The sequence below is a fragment of the Mirounga leonina genome, unplaced genomic scaffold, assembly GCF_011800145.1.
Source record: "Mirounga leonina isolate KUSES-001 unplaced genomic scaffold, KU_Mleo_1.0 Mir_448, whole genome shotgun sequence".
Classification (NCBI taxonomy): domain Eukaryota; kingdom Metazoa; phylum Chordata; class Mammalia; order Carnivora; family Phocidae; genus Mirounga; species Mirounga leonina.
Window position 1 is genome coordinate 2027605 of NW_023270758.1, and position 17880 is coordinate 2045484.

The 17880-nt window shown below is 44.6% G+C and overlaps 2 protein-coding genes across 5 annotated transcripts in view; both read right to left on the reverse strand.

Annotated features, from left to right (window-relative positions):
* The window catches only part of OTOA (otoancorin), a 61577-nt gene extending 59904 nt beyond the window's left edge, over positions 1-1673 (reverse strand). The window contains 4 exon segments of the mRNA XM_034988068.1: positions 934-961; positions 1078-1108; positions 1201-1229; positions 1583-1673. Coding sequence (XP_034843959.1) covers positions 934-961; positions 1078-1108; positions 1201-1229; positions 1583-1673 — 179 coding nt within the window.
* Positions 1674-13375: 11702 nt separating this feature from the next.
* METTL9 (methyltransferase like 9) overlaps positions 13376-17880 on the reverse strand; it is a 47458-nt gene continuing 42953 nt past the window's right edge. For 2 of the 4 annotated variants that reach the window (XM_034988070.1, XM_034988073.1), the window contains exon 5: positions 13815-16000. In XM_034988070.1, coding sequence (XP_034843961.1) covers positions 15795-16000 — 206 coding nt within the window. In that variant the 3' untranslated portion in view covers positions 13815-15794. Of the gene's footprint in view, positions 13414-13814; positions 16001-17880 lie in introns of those variants that run through there. The other 2 variants (XM_034988072.1, XM_034988071.1) reach the window with 2 other exon arrangements.

Here is a 17880-nt window from a genome sequence, read left to right on the forward strand (position 1 = left end):
ATAGATAGATAGATAGATAGATAGATAGATAGATAGATAGATAGATAGACAGACAGATAGATAGATAGATTTCAGCCTGAAAGAATATATCCAAAACTATCAACTGGAGTTAGTTACATTAGGAAGAAGAAATGTTTATGGGGACTCTTTCACTTTAACATAATTGAGTGTCCTTGTCATGGGCCCCCAAATCCCCATTGCTTCCCCCTCATAGTATTCATCATATTAGAACTATCTGTTAATATTTGTCTTTCCACAAGACTCTCTAGTGCCCTGCCCCCCATCCCCGGAATCTAACAGCAGTCCGAATGCAGTATATAACATGACAGGGCAATGGGCCCTGGAGCCCCACTACTGGATACACCCCTCAGCTCCACCACACTTCCCAGCTGCATGACCTTGATTCACCCTCCCTGTGCCTCAGTTTCACTGTTCTGTCCAATGGGAAAAAAAACAGGACCGTCCCTGGGGGATCTGTGAGGATTGGATATATTTCTATGAACAAAGTGCTAAGAATGGGACTGCTACATAGTAAACACTCAATAAATGTTAGCAGTTGTACCAGAACAGAGAGGAATAAAAGTTTGTGAAACAAATGTATCTACTTTAAAACACCTGTGCACTGGTTGATATTTTTTTGTAATGCATACATACGTATGCATTACTTTTTACAATTAAGACTTCCCTTTAGGATTTTTTTTTTTTTTTTTTTTTTTGAGAGAGAGAGAGAGAGAGAGTGCGTGAGAGAGAGCACAAGCAGGGGGAGCTGCAGGCAGAGGGAGAAGCAGGCTCCCCGCTGAGCAGGACCCTGGGATCATGACCTGAGCCAAAGGCAGACACCTAACCGACTGAGCCACCCAGGCGCCCCCCCACTTTAGGAATTTTTATTGAACATCTAGTCCATCCCTTCCCCTCTCCTCTAGGGTGGGTTACCTTTGAAACTGTATGAGATCCAGTAATGCTACATGGGAATAAAATAAAAAGACATCTTTAAAAGAATCATTCCAGAGAGATCACAGGCACATTCTGTTTGAAATTTTTAGAAGCAGCAAAGTGGGGACAGAGTGGGGACATTACCATTCAGATAGCTTCCATCTATTATTTCTTCCTAAAAGGCGAAGAAATAACATGAAGTAAAACATCCAAAAGTTGGCAGTTCCAGTAGAGGAGATTTAGATTAAAAGAAAATGGGATACTCACCGCCATTTTTTGCAACAATGGATGCAAATCTGTAAGAAAGCCATTGAAGGTATAACTAGAACTGAATTTTGTAATCCTCAGAAATATACATATGGGTTAGGAAAAGATCCCCCCCGCAAAAAAAAGTCACTCGTGAAGGAAAATTTTAGTGATTTTAATTATACCTGTGCTCCTATGTGCCCAGGGTGAGAAAACCCTGGTTTGAAAACCCTTTTAGAATAATCCTGAAAATCCTACACATATGTGTGCATGCACACACATACTCACATGTATGCACACATCCCGAACACTCTACAGCATCCTGTACCTAAGTTGATCCATCCCACTGCCTTCCCTAAGATGTGTGGAAACTATGGCAGATTATTCCTCCCTCAGGACTTACCCTGCCTGGAATCTGGAACTCTATGACTTGCCACTCCATGGCTCAGAAAAAGGAACAGGAAAAGAAAATTTGTCCTAGGTTCCTGGGACATCCTCCTGTAGTTAATTCAAGCATAGAAGTGAATCAGGCTTGTATTTTTAAAATATATTTAAGAACATTCAGAAGACTTGGGGCACCTGGGTGGCTCAGTCAGTTAAGCGTCCAACTCTTGATTTCGGCTCAGGTCATGATCTCAGGGTGCTGGAATGGATCCCCGAGTCGAGCTCCACGCACAATGGGGAGTCTGCTTGGAGATTTCTCTCCCTCCCCCTCTGCCCTTCCCCCTATCCTCTCTCTCTCTCTCTAAAATAAATAAACAAATCTTTTTTTTTAAAAAAGAAAGAGAGCATTCAGAAGACAAAAGGGAAAAACAAACAGGCCCAGAACCCCTAGAGCTCTTTTTAAAAATACATTTTAAATTCCAAGTACTTTGCTCCATCTAAACGCCTATGCTAGTCAAAGACACAATCATCTCTCTCCTTGATGACAACAATGGCCTGTTTATGTTCTTACATCCCCTCCTGTTTCCTTCAGTTCAGCAGAGAGGAGTGATTAGAAGCATGGGCTCTGTTATATCTGACAAGGGGTTTATATCTAGACTATAAAAAGAACTCCTACTATTCAGTAAGTAGAAGATAAGATAGAGGCAAGAAAAGATACAAACTTAAGTTTCATTTTAAACAAAAGAAATGGCCAGTAAACCCATAAAAGATTATCAGCATCATTAGTCATCAGGAGCATGCAAATTAAATGCACAATTAGATACCACTACCTAGGGGCGCCTGGCTGGCTCATTCGGTAGAGCACGCGACTCCTGATCTCGAGGTCGTAGGTTTGAGCCCCACACTGGGTGTAGATCCTGCTTAAAAATAAAATCTTAAAAAAAAAAGGGGGGGGGGGATGCCTGCTGGCTCAGTCAGTTAAGTGTCTGCCTTCAGCTCAGGTCATGATCCCAGGGTCCTGGGATGGAGACTCACTGAGCAGGGAGCCTGCTTCTCCCTCTCCCTCTGCCCCTTCCCCTGCTCATGCTCGCTCGCTCTCTCTGTCAAATAAATAAATAAAATCTTAAAAAAAAAAAGACACCACTACATATACTAGAATGGCTAAAGTTAAGAAGACTGACAATACCAAGTATTGATGATGATGTGGAGCAAGAAGAGCCTCTTTGGAAAACTGTTCGGCAGTGTCTTATACAGTTAAATATGCAATACTCTATGATCCACAAATTCCACCCCTGGGTATTTATCCAAGAGAAATTAAAACTTACGTCCACACAAACACTTGTACAGTTTCATTCATAATAGCCCCAAACCGGAAACAACTCAATTGTCTAGGCAGAGGTGAAAGGTTCAATATGTATCATTCAATGGAACATCACTCACCAATAAAAATAAGTTGGACTTTTGCTTCCAGGTCTGATGGGAGGAGATAAACCCTCCTGCCTTAAATAATTAGAAAACCGACCAAAACAATGAAGCGAAGGCTTCCAGACATTGGACAACAGGTAGCACAAGACCGAGATTCTAAGAGAAAGGAAACCATTGACATCAAAATATATATTGGTCTCTGCTCTGAGTTCCTGGCACAGAGTTCCCAAAACCTTAGTAAATTCCTAAGTGGTAAAAGTACTAGGAGCATCTTTTGTTCCACTGAAGCGACTCTGGGTGGGCTCCTGGTTGGCTCCTGGATGGGGACTGGTCACCAGAAAAACCAAGCCATGATTCTCTAGCCCCACCCCCATCCTCCAGAGAAGAGGGAGGGGCTGAAAATGGAGTTAATAATTGATCATGCCGGGAGCCTGGGTGGCTCAGTTGGTTAAGCGACTGCCTTCAGCTCAGGTCATGATCTTGGAGTCCCAGGATCGAGTTCCGCATCGGGCTCCCTGCTCGGCAGGGAGTCCGCTTCTCCCTCTGACCCTCCTCCCTCTCATGCTCTCTGTCTCTCATTCTCTCTCTCTCAAATAAATAAATAAAATCTTAAAAAAAAAAATAAAAATAATTGATCATGCCTGTGTGACGAAGCCTCCATAAAACCCAATAGTATAGGGCTTAGGAGCTTTCAGGTTGGTGAACACATCCACATCAGGAGGGTGACACACCCCAACTCCACAGGGACAGAAGCTCCTGCACTGGGGACCCTCCCAGACCTTGTCCTATGTATCTCTTCATCTAGCTATTCATCTAGCTCTTCATCTGTATCTTTCATCGTATCTTCTCATAAACTGGTAAAAGTGTTTCCCTAAGTTCTGTGAGCTGCTCAAGCAAATTGACCAAACCTGAGGAAGAGGTTGTGAGAACCTCAGATTTGTAGCTGTTGGACAGTTGGTTAGGTTCTGACAGGATGCCTGGAGGCCAGCAACGAGGAGGTCATGGCCAGCTATGGGGAAGGTCAGAGCCCTGTCCCGGCAGCACGCCACAAGAAGCCAGATCAAACCAGCCAGGCCCAAGATGGCGGATGCCACGACAGGAAACTCCTGGCCAAATTAGGAAGAAAAATCACAAAACCCTGCTTGCCGCCCCAAGTCATGACTATTTCACCCCTGAGTTGACAGCTGTCAGTAAAGGATAGAAACCCGACCCTCACGACAGGCCTCTCTCTTGAGCGCTCTCTCTTGAGTACTCTCTCTCTCTCCCTCTCTAGAGCTCGCTGCTCTCATATCTCGAGAGTGTGCTTTGCACTTTAATAAACTTTCCCACTTGTGTTAGTCATCCACTGAGCTGTGGGTCTGTCCTCGAGTTCATTCTCGTGACAAGACCAAGAACCTTCGGTGACTCCTTCGGGTCTGGCTGGGTCGAGGCCCCAGGGCCCGGGGTCTCCTTGGTTCAGCTGGCAACACAGCCACCTCACACAGAAGTTGTGGGCAACCTGGAGACCTACTGTGTGGAAACCTGTTGTGTGGAAACCTGGAGACCTACTACCTACTCGCTAACTGGAGTTTGCTTCCTTGAAATGGCTCCTAGTGCAGGAATGGTGGGCACGGTGCACATTCCAAGGACAGGGGAGGGGATGAGGAGCCTCCGATTACCGGGCGCCAGCTCCCGGGTGCACCCGACAGTCCTGTGATCTCTCAAATGACCCCCCCGCCGAACAAGGGGTCACCAAACCACAACCCAAATTCAAACAAGCCGCCTGGTTTTCTGGGGCTCACAAGCTATTTTTTTTATTTTTTATTTTATTTTTTTAAAGATTTTATTTATTTATTTGACAGAGAGAGACACAGCGAGAGCAGGAACACAAGCAGGGGGAGTGGGAGAGGGAGAAGCAGGCTTCCCGCAGAGCAGGGAGCCCGATGCGGGGCTCGATCCCAGGACCCTGGGATCATGACCCGAGCCGAAGGCAGACGCTTAGCGACTGAGCCACCCAGGCGCCCCTCACAAGCTATTTTTTTAAATAGTTAAAAAAAAAAAAAGGCGGTATCTCTCGACACATGGGAATTTCATGTATGAAATTTATATGTTAGTGTCCAGAAGCAAAGTTGTAAGGGAATCAGGCCAGGCCTGTTCATGACAGTATCGTCTGTGGCTGCTTCCAAGCTTCAGTAGCAGGGCTGAATCAGTGCAACAGAGACCGGTGTGGTCTACAAAGCCGAAAATATTTCTTCTCTGTTCCTTTGCTGAAAAAGTGCGCCAAGCGACACACGTACATATTTACAGAAGAAATGTGGTGTCTGAGAGATGTCTTCAAAATAATAGGGGAGGAGGGAGGGGGGAGGTGAGGATGGGTTTGCCAGTGGAAGCTGAGTGATGAGTATGTGAGGTTCATTATACTGTTATGTCTGCTTTTATATGTGTTTGAAATTCTGCACATATCTGACTTTTAAAAGAAAAAGCAACGGAAGAGACTGCGTGTTTTTAGTGAGAGAGTGTGGAGAGATGAGGGGGAAAGGAGATGGAAGCTGCCAGGAGGGGAGGAACGAGGGGGGGAAACAGGTGGGGATGGGTCCTTCAGGTCAAGTGGAAGGAGGGGGAAACCCCTCAAAATCTGTTTATGGGTCAAATCAGATGAAAACTGGGAGCTGCCCTTTTTGCTTCACCTGACTCTCAGGCAGCCCACACCCCAATGACGGGATACTACCCTCTTGGGGTATTAACAGGAACTTGAAGGGAACCCCCATCATGCCCACCCACACTTTCCTGAGATTATTTTATAGGCGGCCCTGTATTCTTTCTTACAGATTTCCCTGGTATTATCTAGCTTGTTAAGCAAATGGATCCTCTAACCCCCAAGGGGACTTCCAGAACCAGCTTTGCAAACAATTATGCTCATTTTACTGCCCAGGGCAAAAACAAACTGAAACTTTTGAAACCTACAAAACACCAAGAGGCACACATTCCAACAGATTTTGAGGGAAGGGGATCCCAAAGCCCTTTGTAGACGTGTTCTGCCCCACCAATCCCACCCCCCAGCTGGTACATTCAACTCTCATAATAACTCTCACTGGGTTGGGGTCTTTTGGGCTTTAGGGGAAACTTTGGCCCTTTTTTCTTCCCTTCCCTTTGGTCAGCTGCCCTGGGGCACTGGCCTCATTCATAATTGTCCAGTTTCCCAGACAATGAGGCTTCTTGTGCTTTATTGCCAGGGTCTCCCTATTAACTCAACGGAGAGGTATAGGATTACTGAAACAGATGCCCGCTTTCTGCTGCACATAATGTCTTCGTTCCAAGGAAACCCCAGAGCATCACCAGTATGGGATTTGGTTTTAATTAAAAGCCCTTTGGGTCACTCTCTTTCAGGAGATTGGCCAGAAGGATTGAATGGACTGTGCAGGACAATAATGATTTGGGGGGTTGATGGTTGTCTCCATGGGCCCCTCCCCCTCCCCGCCAAAGGCTCCCCACTGCAGACTGGCAGAAATCAAGCAGGCTAGGGGCTGCTTTGGTGGAACCTAAAATGCAAATAGCAACAATAACCACAAACCAGAAATGAACACAGTTTCCTGAGCAACGGAGAGTGAGCGTTTGGATGAGCAGGGAGACCAACCACCCTGGTTTCCTGGGACTGAGGGGTTCTCCTGGGACACGCGGTTCACTTTTAAAACAGGAAAAGTCGCAGGCAAACCAGGATAAGTTGGTCACCCTACGGATGAGAGACATTTCATCCTCTATGAAACTTGCTGAAATGCTGAGGCGTTTTCCCCAACGCTGGCACACCCCATCCCAGACACAAACCAACAATTCGCAATTACATGGAGTTTTACTGTCTGTAAAGCAGCTCCGTTTAAGGTCTGCATCATGGACCCACATTTATGGGCCATCCAGATACCTGGAGATTTTCCACCCCCCTCCCCAAAAATTACAATACAATTTTCATTGCTATCAGTGCGAAGTGGGCTAACTGGTCTGGCTTGTAGAATACCAGGCTGATTGAACTGGATTTGGTGTTAGAATGGCCAGGCTCACAGTGGGTACAGAAGTCAAAGGAGTGGTTACTTTCTGGACTAGAGGACAGAGGCCTGAGCTCCTGCCCCAGCCCCTCCCTTGATGGGAAGACTCTGGACAGTCATTCCCCTTCCTTGTGCAAGCACAAGCAGGGATTACGGCTGGCAGAGGGAGAAGCAGGAACCTGATGCGGGACTCAATCCCAGCACCCTGGGATCATGATATGAGCTGAAAGCAGACGCTTAACCTTCTGAACCACCCAGGCGTCCCAAACCTTTGAGGCAAATAATTACCATTACTGCTACTTCAGAGAGGAGGAAACAGGTTCCAAGGAGTCAAATGACCGGCCCAAGGTCACACACTACTGAGTGGAAGGGCCGTTCCCAAACCCAGAGCCAAAAGATCCAAAGCGTTGACCAGCTTTGCTCCCCAGCCTCCCTGCTCAGCACCTGGAACCTCAAACTCCAGGTGGCGGGAGCCGTCTCAAGGATAGGAGCCCCGCTTTAATTTGGACCCACCCAATTTGTGCTCTTGAACAAAGTCCTTAACCTCTCTGGGCTTGCATTTTCTCCTCTGTACAATGGGTATGGCAACAGTACCTTCCTCACCAAGACTCTGTAAACATTTTTCAAGTTCATAAATCTATCCAATGCGCAGTCGGTGCTGAATTTGCTTTACCTACACTTGCCCATTTCTTGCTCACAACAGCTATGAGCTAAAATATGGAAAATATGTAAAGAATTTGCCTCGCATAGAAAATAGGTAAAGAACGGAGCCCAGCACTGGCACATAGAATCACTCGATGAACAGTAGCTATTATTACGGATGCTATTGTTCTTACGGCTATTATTATTACAAACCATCACTGCCATCACTGCTGTTCTTGTTACTACTATTAAGTGGGTTCGAAGCCCTTTCCTGGAAGTTTGTGCACGCTCTCCCTCCCATGGACGCCCCCACCCCCAAGAGCCCTTAAAGCTGCGACTGCCCTCGGCCCACTCTCCTTTCTCTGTCTCCACTGCCGCCCGCGCCCCCGCCCCATGAGCCCCTTGGGCCCCTTCCCTGGGGAGGCCCCGCGGCGCGCCCCCAGCCCGCGTACGTCCCCTGCGCTCGGTCCCGCGGGGTCCTCCGCCCGGGGCCCGCCGCGCGCGCCTCACCTGCGGTGCCCGCTCGGCCGCTCTGAGTCCCGCGCGCAGGGGGGCTGCGGGGCGGGGGCGCGGGGCGGGGCCGCAGGGCTCCCCCGGGGCGGCCGGGGTGACGGGGGCGGCGCCAGCCGGCGCGGCGCGACCTCCTCCCCGCCGGCTTCGAGTGGAAACCCTCGCACAGAGAGCCGGGCGGGTCGCAGAGCCGAGCGCACCAGACGCAGACGCACAGAATGCACGCCGCCTGGCCCCTCTCTGAGATTGCGGCCGGCCGGGGAGGATGAAGAGCTGAAGATAGAGCGAGCCACCATGGGGCGCCTGGGTGGCTCAGTCCTTAAGTGTCTGCCTTCAGCTCAGGTCATGATCCCGGAGTCCTGGGATCGAGCCCCGCATCGAGCCCCGCATCGAGCCCCGCATCGAGCCCCCGCATCGAGCCCCGCATCGAGCCCCCGCATCGAGCCCCCGCATCGAGCCCCGCATCGGGCTCCCTGCTCGGCGGGGAGCCTGCTTCTCCCTCTCCCACTCCCCCTGCTTGTGTTCCTTCTCTCACTGTGTCTCTCTCTATCAAATAAATAAAATCTTAAAAAAAAAAAAAAAAGATAGAGCCACCACTTGCAACGTGGGACTTTATTTGATCCGGATGCAAACAGACTGTTAAAAATTATGACAGTTGGAGCAGTGTGGTCGCTGGATAGGCAAAGGTGAAGTTTTTTAGGTGTGAGCATTGTAATGCGGTTCTCTTACAAGTCCTTCTCTTTCGTAGATCTATGTCTGCAAAACTGAAACATGACGTCTGGGATTTGCTTGGAAGTAAAGGGGTCCCGAAGCGGGAGGAGCCTAGGTGAAACAAGATTGAGCCATGCGTGGATAATCGTTGAAGCCAGTGAAGAGGGGTAATTATTACCTTTCTTCCTTTTTAAGAGCTTGGGATTTTTCCATAATGAATTTTTTTTTTTTTTTGAATAATAAGAACTGTGAATATGTTCAGACCGGTTGGTCCGTAAATGTGACCTGATTTGTCTGAAGGGAAAAAGAAAAATTCCTCCCAAGTTAAAAAAGGCTCGTGCACCAAAATATTTACTGCCCCAGCATTAAGTATATACACACACAGCAAGTGGTGGTAGAAAAAGACCCAGTGTAACTGTACACCAATAAAGAAATGGTTACATCAAGTGTGATACAGCAACTCTATGGGTTACATAGCCATTAAAATGGGCATTAACAAAGACCATGTAATAGTAACACAAGGAAGAACCACAAAAAGTCAAATATTAAGTAATATGCACTTTTATTAAAACTGGGAGTCGATCGAAGTGTTACGGTTTGGGATTATGCATAACTTTTACCTCTTTTCTAGTGAAAATAGAATTGTGAATTCTAGAGATTTCCTTGCAATCCTTCATATTTAACAAAACACATCTCAGTACCTGAACTTTTTAAAATAGTTAAAATGCCTAATGCCGACATTATTTTGTCATTGGCAAAATTAGAGATTCTCTTCAGAAATGACCACCTAGGGGCACCTGGGTGGCTCAGTCTTTAACCATCTGGCTTCGGCTCAGGCCATGATCCCAGGGCCCTGGGACAGAGCCCCACATCTGACTCCCTGCTCAGCGGGAAGGCTGCTTCTCCCTCTCCCACTCCCCCTGCTTGTGTTCCCTCTTGCTGTGTCTTTCTCTCTGTCAAATAAATAAAATCTTAAAGAGAGAAAGAAATGGCCACCTGTACTGTTCTGTTGCTCATCCGGTCAATATTTATATAATATTAGTGTTCAGTGTTCTCAAAAAAAAAAAAAATTCTTTTATCCCCAGCTCTTGGTTTAATCTTTTAAAACAAGAAGCTCACTCTCAAGCCTTAAATGATGGGAAATGTCTTTCATCCTTTGTCAAGTTTTGATTTAGAAAACAGGTGTCTATGAGTTTCACATGATTCATCCTGGAAGGATAAGAGTATCTTTTCATTTTTACTTTTTTTTAATGTTAAAAGTTTATAAATGTGTGTGGGGGGAGGTACCTACGTGTGTAGAAAAAGTCTGAAAGGGCATATACTAAAATGTTAATACTGGTTCTCTCAGGGTTGTAGGCTAGGTGAAGTTTATTTGCACTTTCTTCTTTTCACCTCTGTGTATTTCTACTATGTCTATAACAGACATGTTACTTATAATGCAAAAGCCAGTAGGGCTTTATGATCAGTCACAGCCATGTTATAAATAATAAAAACAAGGCAGCAGGGGTGCCTGGCTGGCTTAGTTGGTAAAGCATGTGATTCTTGACCTTGGGGTTGTGAATTCAAGCCTCATGTTGGGTATGGAGCTTACATTAAAAAATTAAAATTAAATTTTTAAAACTAAAAAAAAAAATGGTGGCAAAATTAAGTGTAGGAAAACCTGTTTTGTTCTGCTGAGTATAAAAAGGACTGCCAGTGTATTCTCAACCACCTCAACTCTACCATTTGAAAAATGTTGAGGTCAGTTGAAGGGTATTTAAAACCAATATTCTGAAAACAAAACAAAACACAATATTCTGTGTTGACTTCTAAACAGGCTATAAGAAAACAACATTCGGGCATTGTACCTGCTCTTAATTATTTTCCAGAACTTAAGAAGTGTAGATGTATAAGGCATTCCAATTTTACATGGTCAATATTTGGGAGGGGGGTAAATCCTTTCATTTTTGCATATATTCAAAATGATTTTTTTTTTTTTTTTGACAGTGAGAGACACAGCGAGAGAGGGAACACAAGCAGGGGGAGTGGGAGAGAGAGAGAAGCAGGCTTCCCGCTGAGCAGGGAGCCCGGCGCGGGGCTCGATCCCAGGACCCTGGGATCATGACCTGAGCCGAAGGCAGACGCTTAATGACTGAGCCACCCAGGCGCCCCTCAAAATGATTTTTAAATGGTCTTGTAACAAAAATACTGTTTTTTAGTTCATGAGACTACAGCATACTGACTCTAAAATCCAGAGGGAAATCTTAAGTTCTAGTTATGTAACAGGACTCTCCTAATTCTCCAAAAGTATAAAATGTCATAGCTAAAAAGAAGTACTTTGATATCAGTGAGCACGGATTCCAATTCAGTGATATCAATATAAATAGCGAGCCACAAAGCACAAATTACTAGTAAATGAAACCCAATGGCATACAAGTTATGCTATAAAAACAAATCATAAGGAATCCAAATCAAACCCACAATGAGATAACAACACCTCACATCCACTAGGATGGCTACTTATGAAGAAAAACAGAAAAGAACAAGCATTTGGAAGAATGTGGAGAAACTGGAACCCTGTGCAGTGTTAGGAGTGTAAATGGTGCAGTGGAAAACAGTATGGCAATTCGTAAAAAAAGTAAACAGGGAATTCCCATATGAACCAGCAGTTCCACTTCTGAGCATATACTCAAAAGTGAAAGCACTTCTCTTGACGAGCACTGGGTGATATATGGACCTGCTGAATCACTATACTGTACACCTGAAACTAATATAACTCTATATGCTAACTAACTATGCTGGAATTAAAAAATTTTTAAAAAGGGGGTGCCTGGGTGGCTCAGTCGTTAAGTGTCTGCCTTTGGCTCAGGTCATGATCCCAGGGTCCTGGGATCGAGCCCCACGTCGGGCTCCCGGCTCCGCGGGAAGCCTGCTTCTCCCTCTCCCACTCCCCCTGCTTGTGTTCCCTCTCTCGCTATATCTGTCAAATAAATAAATAAAATACTTTTTTAAAAAAAGGAAAGACATTTTGACACATGCTACCACGTGGCTGAACCTTGAGAACGTTATGCTGAGTGAAATAACCCCGTCACAAAAGGACAAATGCTGTAGGATTCCACATACATGAGCAACCTAGAGTAGTCAAATTCATAGAAAACAGAATAGTGGCTTCCAGGGGCTGGAGGAAGGGGGAATGGGAAGTCGTTAATGGGCATGGAGTTTCAGTTTTACGAGATGAATAGTTCTAAAAATAGACGGTGATGGTTGCACAGTATGAATGTACTAAATACCACTGAATTGTACACCTAAAGATGACTAAGGTGGTAAATTTTGTTATGTTTATTTTACTACAACTTAAAAGAAATTGGAAGATAAATAATGGGGTCATGTCAGCAAACACTAATAATTATTTATTTATTTATTTATTTATTTGAGAGCAACAGAGCACAAGCAGGGTGAAGGGCAGAGGGAGAAGCAGGGTGAAGGGCAGAGGGAGATGCAGACTCCCCGCTGAGCAGGGAGCCTGACGCGAGACTCGATCCCGGAATCCCGGGATCATGACCTGGGTCGAAGGCAGACGCTCAACCAACTGAGCCACCCAGGCGCCCCTAATAATTTTTAAAGTAAGCAACTAAATGGGATATGATATTCTGAATTGGCTCCTAAAACAGAAGAAGTTCATTAATGGGAAAATGGGCAAAATCCCAGTACTGGTGTTTACTTAATATACCAATGCTAATTTCTTAGTGTTAACAAACACACCACGGCTACATAAAGCGTTAACATTAGGGAAACGAGGTAAAAGGTGTACAGGAACTCTCTGTGCTATCTCCGTTAAGATTTCTCCAAATCTAACATTATATGAAAATAAAAATTTATTTAAAAATAAATTTTTAAAGAGCAAGTGACAACTTAAAAAAGTTCAAATTCCTACATAGTAGACAAAGACAACACAAATATATTAGAATTGATAAAGGAAGCAGCAAAATATGAATGCCTATACATAGTTACAGTAGATATGAAATTTTAATTTTTATTGTGCCGTTCACTGTGGCCTATCGCCTCATCATCCACTAACTGCAAAAAGGCAGGCTGTTGAATTTTATATTGCGGCAATATTTCCTTAATAATTCTGGGTGCATATTTTCACTTAGATAACGAACAAATGTTTCTTAGCGTGGGTACAATGTGAACTTCCTTCTGCCAATTCCTGCCATTTTATCTTTTAAGTTGGTTGTAAGGTTGTGAGCATTCTGTTTCAGGTAAATTTTAAGCCAAGTATGTGCTCAGTGGGTGCCTAGGTAGTGCAAGTCAGACCAGACAGCCCCGACTCGGCGCAGGGTCTTCCAGCTGTAATATGGAGGCACTGGCTAGAAGCGAATTTGGGGGTACACAGCCATCTGCACAAACGTGGGGGATCACTTCAGCCACTGGAAGTCCATGTTGAATATGTGCTGTAGTTGTTAGAGAAAAGGACCATGAAACACTTCAATCAGTAACCAAGTAGTAGGAAGCAATTGATGAAAACATCTTCAGTAACGAGTCTATTTCAACGCTGTACTCAGATCTAAGGGAAAACAAAGTTTTAATCAGAAAGATGACTTGAAACGACTAAGTTTCAGTTTATTTCCCAGCCCAGCTTCTTTGCTGTTAAAGGTCAACTGCGTAGAAACTGGTAAGACATATAGAAGGGCAAAATACACTATCGCTTTTAACTACTCTGCACAAGGGAGAAATGACTGAGGGTATTCTACCTTCTCTCCTTCTCGTCTCTGCAACCAGTGGCTCAACACTCAAGGGGCTCGTGCTGCAGGTGCAAGGGGCTGTGAATCACAGGTGCAGCTTGCCTTGCCTTTCCCCGTGACCTTCCAGGTCAATAGGTTAACTTGCTTTGACCACAAATAGAGCTCCTCTTAATTTCTCCAGCACAACCTTAAATTTGATATGAAGCACTTACACGAAGAATGGTGCAGACAAGAAGGCAGCTTTATTGTACTTTGGGGAAAAAAACAGGATTCCATTGGGGGGTGGGGGAGCGGAAGCCATTGACACTCAGTAAGCAACACTGCCACCTAGTGGAGTGGCGACACACCACCAAGACTTTCAAGACCAAGTATCAAATGTGCTAGGATTTGCTGGTTTAAATTTTCATCCTAAAACCGAACTGTTAGTATATTGGTCTCCAGAGAACCTGATTTTGAGAAACTATTTGTATCTCTGAAATGCATAAATGAGTGTGCTTTCTCTGCTTTTTGGGGGGATAAAGAAGCGAGGTTTTTTTTTTTAATAGACCATCAGATTAATTCTTGATTTCAAAATTATGAAACACTTTGCAGCAACCTGCCTCTTTGAACATCCATTACTCCTGCACTCTTGTTCGACAGTCTAAACAGCAAGATTATGACAGTTTATAAAGAAACAAAACTCAACTGTTGAAGAACGACATTAAGTTTACTCATTTCCTCTATTTTTATAATCCAGGGTGCTAAGTATTCGCATTTCACTTATTTGAATTCCTGGGAGGAAAAAAAGCACTAGAATGCACCAATAACAATTTTGCATAAATCATATAACCCAACTCTTCTTATGACAACACAATAACAGTGGAAGATAGTGGTGTGAGGATGTGGGAATGTAATAATAAAGTAATTCTTCTCAAGGCTTTCATTCTCCTTTATACCCAGGTGTTGCAGTAAATGTGTTGACTTGATGACTTCTATGAGCATATAAATGAGAATATTTAATGAAACACTTGGCTGAAAAAAAGAAATAAAGTCATGAGAATAACATATTGTTAATAACCACACTCAAATCCGCACCTCTGTTATTACTGAGATTTTAGATTCTGGGTTAAGTGCTCTGCTCTCTTTGGAATATGCACAATGGTTATTGATCTTGCTAATGAGTTCCTCTATTGCAACATTTGGGGGTATATGGCTGGAGGCACTCACGGATTCTAGAATGTAGGAGTCTGACAGGGTCTTCATCAATCCATATTCTTGGCAAATAAACTCAGTTACGGATTTCAGGAAGAACCAGGTTCTGGGAAAGAGGTATACACGTTGTAGAGTAAGAAGTGGAATTAAAACATTTTGAGGCTGCATTTTGTCAGCAGCCACCATCAAATGTTTCAATTCTGAGAACCTGAGATTATCCAGAAAAGCAGAATTCAGAAGCCAGTGTTTTGCATTTCCCAAAGCAACATGAAATGGGGAACGGGGGGTGGCCCCTGAAGTACTAGATCTGAATGAGGTTGTTCTTCCAAGGGTTGGTCTAGACTGCCTCGGTTCAGGGCTCACCAGTCTGCAATAATCCCCTGGCTCCCACCCAGTAACATAGTCCTGACTGCATTTGTCACATACTGCTCCTATTTGGGCACCCCTGAAGCCAAAGCAATAAAAGATCCTAGGGAAGGAAGCCTTATATTAACTCAAACATGATGCCAGAGTCATCTCCAAAAAAGTTTATTAGCGTGATTAAAAACATTTTTTGAATAATGACAAAGAATTTCTAAACATGAAAGAGTATCAGTGGCTATACCTTATAACCAAATATTTGCAATTGAACGGACAGCTTTATTGCCAGTCTTCATTTTATTAAAAACAATCATCCGTATTTATTGGTTCCATGTGAGGTCGTGACTATTGCTTTGACTGGGAATGAGTCCCTACTGTAATTAAGTATAAAAAATATCTTCCATACTTGGAGTGTGACCTGTATACTGAGTAAAGAGTTGATAAAAATCCTCAAAGAGTTGGGTTTTGTTTTTTAAAAACATTCCTTTTACACACTACAAAGAAATAATTAGTATTTTGGCTTTTTAAATTCCTACATGATATTCAGAATGGCAGTCCCCAAAGGTCCTCCCTTCACATAATCACAAACGCAGACCCTCTTCTGGAGTGTACATTCTTGGGGTGGGCGCTGAAGACTCGGGCCTCCACGTGTTTATACTGGTTTGAGAACAAAGACAGCATCATCCAGAACATAGTAGTCATTATACATGTCGCCTTCACACAGGTATGGTAGTCTGGTGAAAGCTTCAATAACAAAACCAGCTTTTCTGAAAACTTCAGGCAGACTATTCACTTGTTCTTCCCAATTCTGTCCCTTGATTTCTAAAATTTCTGATGGTTTCTCCCACTTGCCACCTACTAAAACAAATAGAAACATTAAGTTAAATTCTTGAACAAACAAGTTATTCAAAGAGAGAAGGGAGGAAGAACAACATTTGCCAAGGACTTGGTATGTGCCAAGCACTGGGTGCTTCGATGACTCATCTCCCCGATACCCTCTGAGGAGGACAAAGAGATGAAGTATGGACCCAGAGGGCTGAGGAACTTGCCCAAGCCTGCAAGGTTAGGAGGATAAGAGCAGAAATGTAATCCCAGGTTTATCTGGATCCAAAGCCCATACTTTTACCTTCTCTGACAGTTTTAGATATTACCCTCCATTAGACCAACTGGGTTGTCAGTGTTCATGGTTTTGGAGAACTCCTCATTATATACAGGAAAATGGAAGCAGAGAGTTACCCATAAAATGTGAAAGAAGGTTTAGGGATAAATGCAAGAAAATATACCCATGATGTAGTAAATGTATGCAATATATTAACTAGAAAGGTTTATCAGGCTGAAATAGACTAATGAAGGCTTTTAATTTATAAAGACAGATCATCGGTGTGTTTTTCAAGGGAAGGTGATCCACTCCCTAACTTTTCATAACACTTTTATAAAAGTTAAGCTCCAAAACCAGAGAAAGGTAGAGCACTAGAACGGACGCGTCAGCCTAGCATTTTTTGGACTAGTGCCTGAAGTCTGAATCTGTCCCTTCCAAGCCCATGAGCGTCACATGCCTGTGGAATGGGGGTGGAGGTGCCTGGATAAGGTCTTCAGGCCTTCAAGTTCACACCAGGCACTGGGTCCAGACACGTGGACACAAAGATAATGGTATGTGTCAATTCTGGGGTGGTTTTAGGACTTGTGATGCTAAAAAAATGCACACACGTTAAAAGTATTACTAACTTCAGACAGACAGTGGCTTTCTGTGAGAAAAGACGTCATCAATAGGTGCCAAGAGTCCAGACATTACAGTGGAAAGATCTGTCGCTCCTCTTGGTGGCCCAGCACCTGAACCCTCTTCCTAGAATCGTGTTGGAGAGGCAGCGAAGGCAGGCACTGGCACGTGACCTACGCTCGGCCACACTCGCCTGACACGTGGACCGAAGAGCAAGTGACCCAGAGAAGTGGCCACGAGACCACGCGGTGGTACGAACAACAGAGTGTGGTCCGAGCCACGGTCCCTAGTGCTTGGCGGCAGCAGCATACCCGTCCGATCAGTTGAACAGCATGATCTGAGGCGTCTGGCCTGGCCGGAGACCCCACACGGGATTCTCCAAGCCTCCCGTGACGGTGTGAGCTACCCTCGAATCCTTTCAGTTCCCTCACTGAAGTCAGCCAGAGTCCGTTTCTGCTGCTTCCAGGGAAGAACCTGACGATGAGATCGCCGCAGGGCAGGAGAGGGGCCACGAGGGAACCACGACAGAGGCCCACACTTGGTTTCGACAACAGAGTAACAAGGGGTTACACAAGTCTGAGGTACAACTCGCTAATGCCACGCGTTTCTTCATTGTACCACGATGTACCGGTCACTAATTTTTCTCTCCTCACTACATGAAGACACCTCCTTCTGCTTCTTCCAGCTTTCCAGTGTTACTGGCCCAGCACTGAGCACACAGTAGGTGCCCCAGCATCAGCAACTGAACTACTCTGGAAATTTAAAGTACCAATAACCTGTCCAACAATACTCTTTCCTGGGAATACACACCACGTGTAAATCAAAATCTCCCTCAAAACATCTACAAGCCCAAGACAAAATTAACCATATGGATATTTAGAAATGTGCTCTAGGCTAAAACCTCAACTCTTAAGTGATGAAACTGGATTACAAACAATTTTTTACACAATTTCAAAAAGTTCCCGGTTATGGTTCCTTAATAAGAGTTCCTCTCTTCAGTTCTTCCTTTTCTAAAGAGACA